Source organism: Cupressus sempervirens, chromosome 1 (genome assembly GCF_028749045.1).
Source record: "Cupressus sempervirens isolate cs-2001-9-10 chromosome 1, ASM2874904v1, whole genome shotgun sequence".
NCBI classification, from domain to species: Eukaryota; Viridiplantae; Streptophyta; class Pinopsida; order Cupressales; family Cupressaceae; genus Cupressus; species Cupressus sempervirens.
Window position 1 is genome coordinate 670,222,327 of NC_143118.1, and position 18,139 is coordinate 670,240,465.

Genomic DNA, 18,139 nt, shown 5'->3' on the forward strand with positions numbered 1-18,139 from the left:
TAAAAATTGAAGATGTGCTCTTCAATTATTCAATGACTACCACCTTAATTAGTATTTAGGGGGTTAAATGGAAGTGCTCGATGAGATGTATATCAAATTAGGTTTCCACTTTCTAAGCATTCAAATACAAGAGAAAGATGGGCTTCCAAAGACAACTCTAAATATAACCCAAGTTAGATTAGCATAACCCAAATAGATGAAGACATGTCAATTCTAAAACCAAATTGTATAAAGGAAGTATGCATGTAAGTCCTCTTTCATGCAATGTTAATTAACTTAAGTTGTACAATGTAAATGAGAATGAACCAATTGATTTAATGACAAGAGTAAAATAGATCTAGGAGCCAAATGTATGCAATCAACCCAATTAAATCTTGGAAATAGGTATATGCTAAAATATAAAATAAATGATTCACTTACCTTAAAAAATGCAAGAGAATGTGTCTTTTTGCTCTGAAAATTGCAGATCTAAAATTGTGACTGAATTTCTATTTGCAAATATGCAATCACGACATAAAACCCAGAAAACCCTATTTTTCTAAAATCTCTACAAACAAGTCAACTTGGTGGGAAAGTGTTTGGACACTTTACGAGAAGATCGACATGTTCTCGGGACACGTAGCAAAGACAACCCAACTTTTCTGGAAAAGTCTCCGCAAGTAATTATTGGATTTGTAATCACTATTCAAATATCCTAGTCCTGCACACAAGAAAAATTAGTTTTCTTTGTTGGGGAAGGGCTTGCCTTGGTCCAACCCTAGATTGAGAAATCAGCCTTTGAAATGAAATATAATGTAAAGCATGGAAGGAAGGAAGATAAATGTAAATATTTACCTTGCTTGATGAAACCCTTGTCAATAAGGATTTTGCAATTCTTGTATGTTATAGATGTTGAATTTGCAGTGAAGGATGTAGAAAATCTCCACAAATGCAATGGATCTACCAAAACCATATCATAGAACCACGGATGTAAATGTTCATTAATGAAGAATAAGATGAATACCACAATGTAGATCTCCACTGTTGATGGCCAACAAAGCACTAGATCATGAAGAGTAAATGCTTAAAAAACAATCATTGAATCTTGAATGCTTGATGGATACTTGAAATGTCTTAGGAAATTTGCTAGTTTGAGTGTCATCACATGTGTAATGAATGTCTTGTCAAGTGAAAATAAGGTGCATAGGTTTCCTTTTATACTAGTTTTTGGGTGCGAAAAAAAAAAAGCAAGTGGATGAGGTTGTCTTATTTTCGAATTAGAATATCTAAAACAAAGCTAGCCCCAGGACTTAAAATCGAAAGCAAGACAAATGTAAATATTTACTTTGCTTGATGAAACCCTTGTCAATAAGGATTCTACAATGCTTGCATATTATAGATGTTGAATTTGCTATGAAGGATGTAGGAAATCTCAACAAATACAATGGATCTACCAAAACCACATCATTGAACCATGGATGTAATCGTGCATTAATGAAGAAAAAGATGAATACCACAATGTAAATCTCCACTGTTGATAACCAACAAAGTGCTAGATCTTGAAGAGTAAATGCTTATAAAGGATCCTTGAATGCTTGATGGATACTTGAAATGTCTCAGAAAATTGTTGCGTATAAAGGTTGGTGTCTTTTTAGGAAGTGTTTTTAAAAAGTTACAATAAAAGCTTTTACTTTGTGTGGATTTTATAGATTTGTAAAGAATTGCAACTTTGGCTTCTACCTCTTTTTTAGATATTGATAAATCCAATGGCACCAACTATAAGATGAGGAAACTGAAGATGTAAGATTTCAATAAAAGAGATTCCAAAGAGCTCTTGATAAAGATAAGGCAAGAACACCATTGCATAAAGATATGAAAAATAATAGGTTATATTTATCAAACGAAAAATTTTACCAATAAATTGTATCTCAAAAATTAATTAATGTTAAATAAAAGATGATTCAGTTATTTAAATTCATTGGATATCCTTCAATACACTAGCTTTTGTGGATGTTAAATAACCAGACTAAAAAAATTAGCCAATGAATTGTGATTCAAAAAAATAAAAACAAATTAAATAAAAGATGATTCAGTTATAAGGTATTTAAATTCATTGGATATCCTTCAGTTGGATAGCTTTTGTGCATGTTAAGTTGGAAGAATAAGATATATACATCTTGTTACTTGAATTCTTTACCTGAATTTTGAATTCATTTATTTGATTCCATTAGAGATAGCAGCATAGAGATTAAGAGATTAAGACTGATAAGACTCATTTGTTGGTCTGATGAAGAAAAAATCCATGATAGATAGATAGATAAAATTTTAACGTCCACGAGGCCAAAAATAGCCTATGGGACAGCAAGACAACTCAAGCAGACTTAAGTAGCGCTGTTCGCCTCTTGTGTAGACTTGGATGTTAAGGGAAACCCCAAGTATAAAGGTTGGCCAAAAGAAGATGATAATTAAGATACAATCAAGTCAAAATAATAATCAAAAGCTCCAAGGAGTAAGCATTTGAAATTTGAGAAGACGGCATGCAAAAATATATATAAAATTTTAAAAAGAATCCTTTTTGAAGAGAAATTTACTTATGACTCTTGACTTTTTTCTTTTGTTTTCGCGATCACTAATACATTTTTGGATTCAACTATCACGGATGTTTAATTTGTGCTTTCTATGGAGATCAGTGCTTTTGAGAGGAGCAACGGATACAAAAGTGAACCATCATAAGCACTTTCATAGAGTGGTCATAATACGTTTGATAACAGTTTCTCCAAGAAAATCCTTTATCCTCCCATTCAACCGTATCACCACTGAAGAGCTAAAGCTGGAAAGAGAAATTTGTAAAATATTTAAACGAATTTTTATGATGATGACCAATCATTGCTCAATCATAAATTAACAGAAATCATTTTTCCAACGAAATACGTTCATAGGATGACGCAACTGACATTTCTTAAAAGATTTAGTTTCCATTGTAGATACAACTTTATATTACAGACCAGTTTTTGGTCACCGGCACACAACACGCTTTAGCATGAGACTCCCTTGTAAAAATAGTCTTGTTTTCTGTAGAGCATTCATACAAGACATTTTTCATCAATTAAATTATGCCGGTTTGTATTCTCACATAAGTGGAACTCTTAGGGATGTTTTTAATGTCATACACTCCTCTTCCCCAAATATGACAACAGGATAAAATCATCCAAAAATTATTTGAGTGCATTCAAATCACTCCATGTTGCGCAATGACAACTGTGTGTCATTCTTGTGTCTTAATCAAATAGTATCGTTATCAAAGCTGGTCGTGTACAACAAAAACACAATTAAGTGGCAAGATGCCTACCATCATGTAAACAGTATAAAAATGCTATAGTTCCATCTACATATTAGGATTTTAAAAACTTCTACCTACACCATTCTTTCAGTAAACATAAAGACCTTTGCCGCACGTGAAAAAATATAGGTCCACAATACTTTTTAAGGAATGATAGTTCCCTGACAAAAATGAAGTATTGAATCATGTGGACGGAAACAATAAAGGTCTCTTCAACAATCCAACACATGACCATGCTTGCAATGGCATGTGCAAGCTAAGCAACATCATAGCCGCTGCTGAAGGTATAAAACAAATTCACACGTCATGGTATGAATTTCCTCTATTGAACAAACACAATGAATGATAACAATACGTGTAGAACCATTTTAAAGCGAACAAGTTTGCATCCAAAGAGCTTGATGGCTATCTACATTACAGTTTCTTGTATAAACAAAACATATCTCCAGAGTGAAAAGACTGGTCTAAGAAAAACTATGCCTAGGTCATTAGATATGCCCTTTGTTAAATAGGCCCATGTGCATAAAAAGTAACTAATACATATAATGGAAATCAAATAAATTCCTTCAAACTATGACTTCAACTCAATGCAAAAACACTTGATTGATCAGCCCATGTAATTGTATAAGGAAATCATCTAGTGCATATATGACATGTATTCCAACCTCTTAGCCCAGGCATCATGGAAGATCCCATGATTGAACGATTGCAGCAACCTTCCTCCAAGCCATGCTCTTGAAAACAGAATAGCAAAGCTTTGCTTTTGCTTAATCCACATTCACTTTTATGTTACAACCTCTAATAATACTCCAGACACCATGTAGCCATTGATCTACAAGAATGGTCATACTTATTTACAGACTACATTTATCAATTAACTGACATGACTTGCATGGTTAAGAATTTTGTTGAGCATATTTACCATTGTTTCTTGCCCTTTCTTTTCTTCTTGTTATTTTTGGCATAATTCCCAGTTTTTGTGCTTGTATTTTCTGGCACTCCACTACCATTGTCAAACATCCCAGAGGCCACAGCATTTTGTAGCCACTCAAAAAACTCTTCTTCTGTCATATTTTCTTCTAGGTTTGTAGGTATTCCCGCACTGGTACCAGCCTTATAAGCTGAACCCCCTCCTCGGCCAGTATTTTTCCCAGAGATTGTAGTATTGACGTGAAAAGTGGGTTTATGTGTGTTTGGTGGGCACTTCATACCCTGTCACCAAAGTACCAACAAAATTCAATCTGGAATATACGAGGAGACAAAAGCAAATCATCATCTACATCTGTCTACGACCAAGAATTTTCAGCAACTTAAGTGACACTTTACAAATACATATTTCAGAAAAGGGATTCTTGTTCATATAACGATTATGCCACACAATCCTATTGTGATGCACTGATTCAAACAAATACTGCCAAAATTCCAGACAATGAAAAAGGACACAAGTGCTCAACCGACAATTGATAGTGATGATAGAACTATAAGACGTCAATGCTCTCTGACATTTGTTACTCAGTAATCTTTAATGTGCTTGAATTAGACAACAATTAAATAACATATCTGCAAAAGTCTAAACAAACTTCAGGCTAACCCAAAAATTATTATTAGTATAACAAATCATAGAGCACAAGCAAAGGATTAGTTTAGATGAACAATATCATAAAAATAATTCTTTTTGGATAAGAAACCAGACAAGTGCATCCAACACTAAACACTTAAAATCTTACATTTTACAGATAAGATAAGCATTGCAAAGTAGACAAGTAATTAAAATACAAATCAGGAGAGAGTCATGAAGATTTATAGTCCATCTGCATCATGCATTGAGAAAGGAACAAACATAAGCAATAAAATTAAGAAAGATATTTGGATTCCGCTGGACTGGCACTTAAATGAGTTGTTTGTGTTCCCAAATGATATTTGAAAGCAAATCATTACATCTCAGATCATTTGGACCACAATGCTAAATGGTAACTAGTTCGCAAAATTGCTCATAAGACATCATGGAATTTCTCAGAAAAACATCTCACTAACACAGTACAACTCAAGATCATCTTAAATCACATTAAATAGAGTTATGAGGAGGCCTCATTCTGCATAACATTGATATCATAAGACCATTTATCAAAATCATAAAAGCATTAATATCAAGAGAAAATATTACCTGACACACGAGCCACTCAGTTGCATCATATATTTTACCTTCTACACAGGCATATGCATGTGGTACATCCACCTGAAACATTTTTTTAAAAAACAACTGTTACTGCCTGTACTTGATAATTAAAAACATGCTATTTTATTAGTAATTCAGGTTTATATGAGAGATGCACAGTGATCCAAGAAATTAGACTTTATTTCTAGGTAATATCTTCAACAGTTTATTAAGACTGCAAAAACACAGCACACAGCCCAGACAGAACAAAGTCTTGTATCAATTAAGAGACGCAAGCAGGCCCAAGGCAAATATAACCAGGCAGCCTAAGCTGAGTCCAGATGAATATAAAGTGATCCACGTAGACAACGAAGGACAATCCAACTCCATAAAAATATGGATTACTCTATCTTTCAAAAATAATAACATGAAAGGCTACATTAAACCCCTCTACTTTTTAGCTATGTTCCAAGGTGTTTCAGGGAGGAGGACGGCAGGACAGTAGGGAACATATTTGTGAATCTGCAGTTTTCTGATAAATATGTTCAAAAAGGGTTTAGTTTTTATTTTAAAAGGGAGTCTTCCTTTAGCTAGCTGTATCACCTATGTTGGTTTCTTTGGTCAACATAATGTAGACTCAGATCAGCTCGCCACTGAACTTCAAAATTCGTTGCAGAAACCCTACATCTAAATTTCACTGCTATTCAAACATACTTAACTCTCCAAAAAGTTCAAAAATCTGTGCACTTCTCCCTCGCGACTCCATTTTTTGCAGCTCCTCCCTTCAGTCACTCGTGGAAAACTTAATTCAAATTAACATATGATTTTAAATTTTGTTTTTATCTTTTTTAAGTAAAATAGATTATCTTTATATTCAGCTTCGATTTGTCATTCTTTTTGGCTTAAGATTCAATATTAAAAATTATTATTTAAAGTATTTATAATATAGTTGTTATTTAATATATTATTATTTATATATCAATAGTATTTCAATTAAATTTTTACACATTAATATTACAATGTTTTAATTTCCTACAATTTCTTCAATTTTGTTATAATATTGTGTTAGATTTTTTCATTTACTACTTATATTTTAAAAAAATATGATTTCATATAAGTGAATTCAGTGCTTTTGGGTGGGCACTCACCACTTAGTGTATTTGTTAAGTGATGCTGGCATTGTGCCCACCAAGTTTAAAACCCCTACTGGGCCATTGTGATCACAAGTTTGCACCTGTGCTGATCCAATGTGCTAGCGAGTTTCAGTCTCAACCTTGTTAAATGAGGATGATGTTCACCATTAGTAAACTTAACAGTTCATAGCTCCAATGGGAATGCATGTTGTGCCAGAGTCACAGGTCCTGTTAAAAAGTTTGTCTAACATTAAAAAAAAGGTGAATTTTTTAATATTAATATTAACATTATTAGTACTATACTGGGATACCGATTCGTAACAGGAGAGCATGGAGGCTGCAGCAGAGGCGGATGGGCACGCAGAGGCGAGGCGATGCCCTGCGGATGCCATTTTGATGGCATCCAGACAGCATCCAGATGCCTCCGTAGATGTCAAAATAGAAAACAAAAAAAATGCCTTTTTGGATTTAGGCTTATAATATCATATTTGTTTTTGCCAAACCCTAAAACAGCCCCAATCGAGGCCTTTCAAACATTCAACCATCATTTTGTTTGCAGCTGGGTTCGCTCTTCTCATGTGGCTTCCATTTTGGCATTTTGAAGGCACCTTGATTAATATTCAAAGAGGAATGATCGTAGGGAGAGAGTTGGCTACCACAAGTTCATTAAAACACTAAGAGGTAAGCATTTTATCCCATTCTTGAGTGTTTCAATGAGTTTTTTAAATATTTTAATGAATTTTTTCAAGTTTGTGAAGAAATGTTTCAAGTTTTATTCAGTTTTTTTTTTTTAAGAAATTGAGAAACAAGTTTACATATCTATTTGAATGGGTTTTGTATCAATTTTTTTTAGTTGTATGCTTGATATTCATAATTTTTTTATTGATTTAAATTTATTTAACTTCTTATTATAGAAAGAAACTACATTGTATTGTGCAAGAATGGCTGCCACCGGTAGTCAAAGTTCAGTGGGAGGACAAGGTCAGATTTCAGTGGTAGGGCAAGGAGAGGATAATTTCAAAATAGATTAAGGGTCTCCTCTATGGAGACATACAACAAGAATAACAAAGGTTGCAAGTGGTGGCTCTTATATTTGAAGTTGTAATTATTGTCAAAGTAACAAAGGAAAGCCTTTCAATAGCTCTTATTCTTGGGTAAAACTTCATTTCATGGGCCCTACTGGTAAAGGTTTTGAAATGTGCAAAGGTGCAAATGGGAAGGGGTTGTCTGATGCACGGATAGCTTCATTTGTAAAAGAACACGAGGTTGTTGATCATTTGGTTAAGAGTTCAAAAAAGAGTTATTATCAACCTCCTCCCTGAAAAAAGAACAAAATGCAACCTCCCGCTGAAATGGAACCAATTGTATCTTCCAAACATCCATTCATGCAAGTATCTGTACCAGGAGAGGGGGATGAAGTAGAAAATTTTGCAGCAGCTCGAAACAGAGGCCCATTGCACTCTACATTTAAAATGGAGGCAAGAGACCATGCTAATGAAGTCATTACACGTTGCCCCTATGCTAATGGCCTTCCTTTCAACCTAGTAAGATCACCATATTGGAAGGAAATGGTAAGAGACTAAGTTGCCGATTTGGATTCAGGGTTCGGGCGAAAAAAAGAAATCCTCATTTGGGTTCGTGGGTGGGTTTGTGAGTATATATATATGTATGAAAAAAAAAGAGAAACATGCATACTTGTAAAACTAACTTACGAAGTCATTTCATAGTATGAGTATATCAATGTTACTTGATCATTGATCAATGCCAAATGTCAAAGATAAACATTAAATACTCGCTCATTAATCAAAATTAATATTGTAAAGAAAATCATACATTGAAAATATTAGAAAAATTATATTTTAATGTAATTTGAAAAACTTTTATGGCCCACAGTCCTAATTAGGGACCCGGATCCAAACCCAAGCACGAACCCAAACCTAGGCGAATCCGGATCCAAACCCAAGCTCCAAGGTCCGAACTCGATAACTAAGGTAAGATATATCAAAGAAGAACTAGATGATTACACAAGTCCTAGTTATGAAAAGGTGCGTACCACACTCTTGCAAAAAGAGAGAGATTCTATAGAGAAAGCACTTCAACCCATAAGAAATTCTTGGAAAACTTCAAGTGTGACAATTGTGTCTGATGGTTGGAAAGATACAAGAAACAGGCCATTAATTTATGTGATTGCAATTGATTGTCAAGGGGAGGTGAAGGATTCACAATTCATCTCTAATATTCTCATCGAGGCCATAGATATGGTGGGTAGTGAGGACGTGGTCCAAGTTGTTATAGACAATGCCAAAAAATTTAGGGGAGTTGGTGCTTTGGTTAAGGGTCGGTATGGCCATATTTTTTGGACACCATGCACTGTACACTCCCTCAACTTGATTATGAAACAAACTGGCACTCAAATAGATCGGGTGAAGCAAATATACGGAAAGGGAGAGGACATCCAAATGTTTGTGACTAACCACATGTCACAATCCATTTTTAGAACATACTCACAATTGGAGTTGCTGAAGGTAAATTAATTTTTTGAAGTTATTAAATTTCATGGATTTGTAATTTAGGTAATATTTATAATGTTATTGTCAACTAACATACTGTTAACTTGCTTGGGTTGTTGAGACTCGTTTTGCATCTCATACTATTGTTATGAGACGACTTCTCAAGGTGAAGGCTGCTTTGACCCAATTGGTCAATTGTACTCAATGGGGTGCATGGAAGGCTTCAAATACAAAAAGAGCCCTAAAGATTAGGGGTATGATCTTGGATGAACATTGATGAGTCGTGTGCAATATGTATTGGATTTCATCAAGCCCATCATAACTATGCTTCTCTTTGTCGATACAGATACAACTTGCTTGGGAGGTGTGTATGATGGCATGGACACCATGGTTGAGAAGGTAAAACATTCTATACAAGCATATGAGAGTGACCCTACAAAGTGTCCAGCCTTCTGCAATAAAGTGGAAGCAATAATTATTCGTTGTTGGGAGAAGATGACTACCCCATTGCACCTCCTTGCATATGCTTTATCTCTGAGGTATTATAGGGAGGCGATACTTTCTATGCTAGATAGAATTGCACCATATGCTGATGAAGAGGTTGCTAATAGGTGCTCCAGATCTTTTGCAAGAATCTTCCAAGATGATGAGATGCATGAAAAGGTGAGGCTAGAGTTTGGCTAATTTGCTTCCGGAGCAAACCTTACTCCATTTGCAATTAAGGGCCAAAATAAAATGGGAGCAATCACATGGTGGTACATGTATGATCAGCCATACAAGGATCTACAACCTCTCGCAATTAAAATCTTCTCACAAGTAAGTTTTGATTTTTGTTTTTAGATTATAACTTGTATTCTACAATGAAAAATCTAGTGTTCAACATCTGTCATGTCATTTACTTCTCATTTGTATGTTTAATTTTCAAAAATTAATTTTGTGAACACAATGCAGGTTACAAGTTCTTCTGTTGCTGAAAGGAATTGGAATACATACTTCTATATCCATTTAGTGAAGCACAAGCGGTTGGGGTCAAAGAAAGTTGAGGACTTGGTCTACATTCATACCAACTTGCGTCTTTTGTCACGTAAGGATGATGAATTCATGGATGGGGCAGCCAAACTTTGGGATGTACTCCCTAAGTGTGCTAACTTGGATGCAATACTTCATAATCTTACTACGATGATGGATGATGGTGATGAAAGGTCCATGACACGTGGTGCATCTAGCGCAAGTGGAACCATTCTTGGTTCAAATGATGTAGACCTTGCAGCAGTTGGAGATGAGGAGGATCCAAATTATTTTGAGAACCTTATGATTCTGATTAGTGAACACTGAATCATGAACTATGTTTTTGATTTTGTAGTTTGGACATCAAGTCTAGAACATGAATATTTGTGCCTATGAAGATTTAATTTGAAGCTTGAACTATTTAATTGACAAATGAAATATCTTGAATCTTGATCAATGGTGAAGTATCATATGATACTATCAAATGATGTATGTTTTTATATTTCTAACACTAAGCTCTTGTATTTATAAGTTTCTTAAATTCTTTGCATATATCTGTAAACGTTTCCAAACGCAACCATACCCCTCCCCCACAAAACAAAACAAAGAAATCCCGCATCTACTTCTACTTCTGCATCTAAATAGGTAACTTAGGTACTATATTATTTATTTTTATTTTTTTTTTAAATTTTATCAATAAACGGCAAAAGCCTTGTATTTATATTATTAATAATAAGGAATTACAGAGTTCTCTGTTAAAACGGGCACTAGTAGGAAAGAACGGAGTAAGAAAACCTCTAATCTAGCCCGGGACCTAAGTCCTATACAAAATACAGTTTTGAAAGGGGCATTCCCCAATTTTAAATTCAAAATATATATTTCAATTCGTGTGAAAATGCGTAAGCATTTATTAGAACATCCTGATTTGATATTATTAATAAGAGGATCAATGCCCATCACACATTAATCTCTGCTAATGAGCAATTTCTCTGCACACATACATTTCAAACTAGTATTTGGGTTAGTTAAAATTTCTGGTAGGAAATGAGAGAAACTAATCCGTATTACTATACAATTTTAATAACAAGTCGATAGTAATGTAAACCTAAGCCATCTCTAAGAGCACTATCTAGTTTTAGCTAGAGTCCTTGGACTAATAACATTTAAAAACATTATTACTATGTTATTTGAGATCAAGTTAATTTAATATCTGCTTTCCAGACTAATTTTTTAGTAATTTAAATGCTTCTATATTGATTACTTATTCCAAGGTCCATGTGAAACCAATGATTGAGAAATCTGCAATAACCTATGCTCTTACGTGTGATGAGGAAATCGTGCATGATCCCTAATCATATTCATGAATACTCATTTCCAAAATTAGATTACATTGAGGGAATCGTGAAAACATCATAATAACAGGGAATGCTTGCAAAACTAATACCAGTAAAAGGCTTACCAAGTTCTATCCTCTGCCATACTACTTATTAGAAAAGTGCAACAAATTAAATTTCATATTTAAACAACGCTGAATTTACCAGCTAATAAAGAGGTGTATGCTAGATACCAGAGTGATTGTGATAGTGAAACCATGATCTCCATGATTCAAACGCTAAACTTATCATATTATTAATATGTTTTCAAATTTACATTATAGGAACCATACAACATCCAGAAGCTACAGCCAAGTAAGGAACCAAAAGAAACACCAAAAGGGTCACTCCTAGAGCCAATGCTAATACTATGCAGCAATACAACCACCATGCATTATAAAAACTAAACCTATGCTTGGGAAGGACAAACAAATACAGAGCAAGCCAAAAAACCTAAACCACCAAAATACATGTTTAACGCCGAGCTTCCTCCTTCCAACAGACCATCACGATGTCTTTGGCTTTGTCCACATCATCGACTCTTGAGCCCGGTGGGAACACATACGTCGTGAGTTCTCTATTGGATTTAATGAAATTGGGCAATATGAAATCCAGCCTACCAAGATCCTCAAAATTGATGTCCGGCTCCACGTAGGCTTCAAATGCTTGTAGAAAATTAACTAGCCAATCCTTGTTGGGGTCTTCACGAACTCCTCTCCATCTCAGCAAGAAATTGATATAGGCCTTCATTTTTGGCCATGCATTGAAGAACTTTATATTGTCCCTAATATACATTAACAGTCTCCTAGCAACATTAACATGCTGGAGCTCCCCTGGTTCGTATGCCATATCGACCTCAGGGAGCGGGATGCACAACTTCTCATCCATGCTAAGAATTGTGTTTTCCAGACCTACTAGCCAGATAAGATCAAAGATGTTATAGCATAACCTAACTATTTCCTCTTTCTCAATATTAGCCCTAGCCAAGCAACCTATAAATGAGCCTATGACGGAGTTGTTTGTTCACCAGGTATAGTCATAATTAAGGTTTTCTCCCCAATAGCCTAGGCGATAGCAAACCTAGACACATCATCTACCAAATTTAGGATCCTACTCCACCTCTCCTATTTTACAGACCCTCTAAACGCCATTGTCCTCACTTCCAGAGTGTGAAAGAGGCAATTGAAGACTCCATACTAACAAAATGCCTACAAGGATTCCAGAGAAAGAAGAATTGTAAAAAGTTTTAGGGAGTCAAGCCTTAAATAATAGATGACAGTGCTCAGGGTAATAGAAGTGATAAATGTCAGACTCACATGCTTGAAGAAAATTATTAAGAGACACTATATGGACATGATTAAACCTAATATTTAATGATTGTTTTCCTTTACCTAATGAGTAATAATAGAGCTGCTCCGTATAGGAGTAATTCTGATAATTGCTCCTTTCAATTATGCAAAAGTAATTCTCAATTCTGCCTAAAATCTAGGCCTAACACTTCTCATATCGCTTAGAACTTTTTGATTTTTGTTAATTCTAAGTTGCTATATGTGTAAAATCTTCTCCCTCCACTCCTTGAATAGCTAACTTATCAGCTTCTATATTACCTTTATTAAAATTATGTTGAATACTGATCTCCTCAAATTGATCTATTAGACTAAAAACATGTTCAAGTTTCCCGTTTAACACCCAATTTGGTGTTTGACGCTTTCTAACTACATTCAAAATAATTTGTCAGTCTCCTTCAATGATTAATGTTGTAATCTTCATATTTAAGCTTAATCTTAAACCTTCTTTTAATGCTTCTAGTTCAGCTATGTTATTTGTTACAATGCCCAATGGTTTGGCTCTTTTTATTATCCATTTTTCATTATCTGATTTCACTATACATCCCAAACCTACTTTCCCTGGATTCCCTCTAGATGCTCCATCAATGTTTAATTTCTTCAACCCTATCGGGGGTGCTACCCATTTGCACTCTTTCCTGGCTATTATATCCTTTTTAGGGTAAACTAAGGGGGGATTAAACAAATGATGCCAATTTTTCCTCATAATCCCATCCCATTCCGAAAATGTCCTTTTGGCTTTAAATGTATTCCTAAGATGACAATTCATAACTTTCGTGATGGCTGCCTCAACTTTATTGAGAAATGATGTCTTGCTAACTTCTACATTTTGAACTATTCGCCTATCTCTCCTTCCATATTTCCCACATAATGATTGCCGGTGTGATATTCCAAAATTTATCATAAATGCTAACCTTATTCTTGATAGGCCATCCCCAAAGGAGGCCCTGAAGATCCTAGGGGAGGGGAGATGTCCAATTCAGCTTGTTCTTAATCCAATAACAGCAATCTTGTGCAAAAGGGCACTTGAATAAAATGTGCTCCATAGTTTCTGAATTAGCCTTGCAGAGGCTGCATCTAGATGGACCCTTAAATCCCAATTTAGAAAATCAATCGACTGTTGATATCCTATTTTGGATTGCTGCCCAAAGAAAGATACCTTCCTTAGGCAGACAAGCTGCGTCCCAACATAAATCCAAAGGGATATTAATATTTTCCCATCTTTGTGAATTGATGATAAGGTTGTATCATAGCTATACTTTGTATAGTCCATCTTTGGATGCTCCTCGTATGAGTTTATCTTCTTAGTTATTGTAATTCATCAACCTTTCCTTGAGGATGTTTTCAAGGACGGTTTTGTCAATTATCAGTATTTTTACATTATCCAATCCATGTCTCTACCCATCAATCCTTACCAAGTTTTTAGCATTTGCAACCTTAGGACCCCATAGATTGACTAAATCTTAATGTTGTTTCTAGATATTCTTGAATTAATGATTGGAGGTTGGCCATCCCATAAATCTTCCCAAAAAAGTGCCTCTTCTCCTCTACCTAAATCCCAAGTAAGGTATCTACTGACCAGTGGCCTGCATCTCATCATAAAATTCCAGTTTTCTGAACCTGCTGGTGGATTTCTAATTCTAAACAAAGAAGAAGGATCTAGTGGGTTTAAATATTTGTTATATAGAACTTTTGACCATTTCTTGTCTTTTTCCTTATACATACACCATACTAGTTTTGCTCCTAATGCATCCTTTTGCCAGCTGAAATTTTTATGCCCCAACCACCTAGATTCTTTGGTCAACATATCTACTTCTAAGTTTCCCTTCCATCTTTTTATTAACTGTATTGGGTAATTGAAGGCAAGAGAGAGGATAGGTGAGGATAGCAGTAAGAATGGATTTAATTTTAGTTGCTCTCCCTACTTGAGTCAACCATTTTCCTTTCCAAGTCTTTTTTTGTTTTCCAATTCTTTCTAGGATGTTGTCCCATCCTTTTTTGTTCCTAGCCGCTTTTTCTAGGTATATCTCTAAATATTTACACGGAAAGTTACTTTTCTTATATCCTATTTGATTGCAAATATATTCTTCCATATTGAAGTGTTTAAAAAGAAAATTTCCATTTTTTCTGCATTCACCTTCTGTCCCAATGCTGCCGTATAATCCAATATAATTTGTTTAAAGGCTTAGGCTTCTTCCTTAGTACTAATTCCTGGAAGAATAGTATCATCAGCGAACTGCTGGTGGGTAGTGTTTGATACATTTTCTGCTACAGTTATGCCTTTAATTAAGCCTTCTACTTGTGCTTTTTGGATTGATCTACCAAATGCTTCTGCCATTATTACGAATAAAAAGGGTGAGATAGGGTCTCCTTGTCAGATTCCCCTTGAAATCTTGAAGAATCCTTCAAGGGTACCATTTATTAACAGAGAAATTTTAGGAGTAGATATGCAATTAAAGATTATATTTATCCATTGTTTGGAAAATCCAAATGTTTCTAGACATTTGCATAAAAACCTCCAGTCTACTACATCGTAAGCTTTTTGTATATCTAGCTTCATAAACATGCAGGCTTCCTTATTATTGACAGCTGAATGTATAGTTTCCTGTATGATGGACATCCCATCTAGGATTGATCTGCCTGGTACAAACTCAGTTTGTTATTTATTAGTTATTATATTATTATTCATTTATTAGTATTATAAAATTTTAGGCTACAAACATATGGCTTATCTGTTTTATTGGACGAACCCAAAACAAACACACTCCCCCAAAAAAAAAAAAAAATTGCCCAAACTAGCAAACTGAACTCAAACTTGAGCCTGAGCCTGGACCACCAACTTAGTATGCAACCATAGAGTTTTCGAGGTGGATCAAAGAGAATGTTTTGGTTGTAAAGCAGCAGCTGGGTTAGGGTAGAAAGTACAGTGCCGCCACAGACTAAATAGGGAGTACAGTTCGGCTCCAGAAAAGGAAAGAATCATGTGCAGCTCCAGATTGGGAGTGATTGGTAGCAGCTCCAGATAAGCGTAGGAAATATATTCAGTGATCATACTGTAAAATTAGTTTGAAGTTATCATGTAAATGAAAATTTTATGATTTATACATAAAGAAATATTGACTGTCTGCAGCTATATTTGTGTGTGGATTTGAATTTTTGCTTGTATTGCCAACTGTTTGGTAAATAGAGCAGCAGATCTGTGTGTTAGTTTTGTGTAATATAGGGAGCTTAATTCCTGCATTGAGGCCATCAAGCACATATTAGTAGCTTCTTGTGACTGCCAAAAGTAACCTACATCAAATGGCCCTTAACACTTTCCAAATGCCTGAGCATACCGTGCCTTCAAACCACTTGCATAGAATACAAGGTGACTATGGAAGGAGACACAGCTGGTGGTGACTTGAAAGCTTGTATTGTACCGTATACCATATTAACAAGCTACAGTCTGCTCTCACCCATCCCAGTTTCTGAAGGTATGCAGTCCACGGAAATTATTGTCTATGTTCTTTCAATTGGCAGCTATTATACAATTCTCTAGTCCATCATGCTCACCTGAGTGGGTATATAAAATCTATCATTTACCATAAGTACTGCGATATAGGTTCCTAGTTTTTCCAATCCAAGAAATGCTTTGGGGTGAAAACCCCTAGGTTGATATGTTGTATCTTATCTCTCCCCAAGGCTAACATCACTTGCGCATCCCCTTACATTGTGATTATTGACATGTTCACGTAAAAATCATAATGGAAAAAATAAGTAGAAATGAAAATTGATAGTCAAAGAGAAGACTTATGCAATTAAAAATTCCACAATAGTACATATCTAACCCAAAATATTGTTTTTTAAATCAATCACTAAAACATTGAAGAGAGAAAACAAAATAGTACAAAGCAAGCCTTCATGGTTTAAATATACAGCTTTAGACGTTTAATGTCTTCCATGGCATACCAAAAGGCTGCCTTAGTAGGTGCAATCCAAAATATTTTTCAAACCATAAGCATATAAAACTAGAATTGTCATGAACATGCTCCATAATTTACAATGTTGACTCAATTAATTGTAAAACAGAGGTATGGGGCCCTCTAAAATTCTTTTGCATGTGAACATCAAACAATTGCTTGCACAGGCACAAGCATATTAAATAGTCTAGTTTGTCATATCTGAAACACAAGGATTACCACTTAAATGATCAGTATAATAAAACATCGAAAAACCTATCATTTCGTCTTGATTACAACACAAATAGGCAGCCAAATTAAGGTAGTGCAACAAAAGTGCAGAGCACATTCCTAAATAGAAAAGAGAAAAGAACACTTCACTAAAGGATCGTACATCAATTTTAATCACCAAAATAAAAGCTCTGCTACTCCAACTATTTTGAGGGTCAAATCCTAGCATAGGGCACTGTAACAACTTCCATGTTTTAGGATGTAACAGTGGACATGGTTAAATATCATTGAATACATTTCTAAGCATTACTGCTTAAACACAAGGATTGCTCCTTAAAGGGTCAGTATAATAAAACATTGAAAAAGTTATCATTTCCTATTGATTACAACAAAAAGAACAAAAACAGACAGCCAACTTAAGGATAGAACTACAAAATTGCAGAGTGCATTCCTATATAGAAAATAGTGAAGGACACTTCACTGAAGGATCATAAATCAATTTTAATAACCAAAATAAAACCTCTTTTACTCCAACTGTTTTGAGGGTCAAACCCTAGACATAGGGCACTGTAACAACTTCCAGTTTTTAGGATGTATCACTGAACATGGTTAAATATCATTGAATACCTTTCTAAGCATCCCGAACAAAAAGCTGTGGCCACTTTGTTCAACCCATCCATCTCCATCTTTTGCTTGATGGTAATCTTGGCAATCCTGTTTATATCAGATGACCGAATTAAGAATGTGACCTAGAACGAGAATTCCATGTTCTAGTGTGATTGCACAAAATCATAGCTATGTAGCTTATCCTTCTGGAGAAATCAATCAAGCAAACCACTCAGAAGTATGAACAGTCGCTATATACAATCAAATTAAGAACACAAAACACTGTAAACAGAACAGGTAAGAAATTACACCTGACACCATCTAGCCTGTGATTTGGTCCTCTCAGTCTGTATCCAAACATGTGAACCATTGCACTTCTTGCAAGTTATTCTTCTTGACTCTGCTGGATGTTCTTCTCCATTGTCTTCAAAAATACCATTCCCACGCTTATAAGGACCATATCTACCGTTCTGCATAATAATTTTTGGTAAACAAGCCACAAATCAGACTCTTGTCCATC

At 35.0% G+C, this 18,139-nt stretch overlaps 1 protein-coding gene and 1 long non-coding RNA gene across 5 annotated transcripts in view; both read right to left on the minus strand.

The window, feature by feature from the left end:
• Nucleotides 1-460: 460 nt before the first annotated feature.
• Nucleotides 461-2,370, minus strand: LOC149579655 (uncharacterized). The gene is made up of 2 exons (XR_016352615.1): nt 835-2,370; nt 461-700 (listed from the first exon to the last, which is right to left on the minus strand). It is a non-coding gene; the product is annotated as an uncharacterized LOC149579655 (long non-coding RNA).
• Nucleotides 2,371-3,701: 1,331 nt separating this feature from the next.
• LOC149579656 (Chaperone DnaJ-domain superfamily protein) overlaps nt 3,702-18,139 on the minus strand; it is a 65,854-nt gene continuing 51,416 nt past the window's right edge. For 3 of the 4 annotated variants that reach the window (XM_089786405.1, XM_089786416.1, XM_089786424.1), the window contains 4 exons: nt 17,931-18,089; nt 17,641-17,727; nt 5,484-5,555; nt 4,055-4,531 (listed from right to left, as the gene is read on the minus strand). In XM_089786405.1, the coding sequence (XP_089642531.1) occupies nt 4,238-4,531; nt 5,484-5,555; nt 17,641-17,727; nt 17,931-18,089 (612 nt within the window). In that variant the 3' untranslated portion in view covers nt 4,055-4,237. Of the gene's footprint in view, nt 4,532-5,483; nt 5,556-17,640; nt 17,728-17,930; nt 18,090-18,139 lie in introns of all 4 variants that reach the window. The other variant, XM_089786429.1, reaches the window with a different exon arrangement.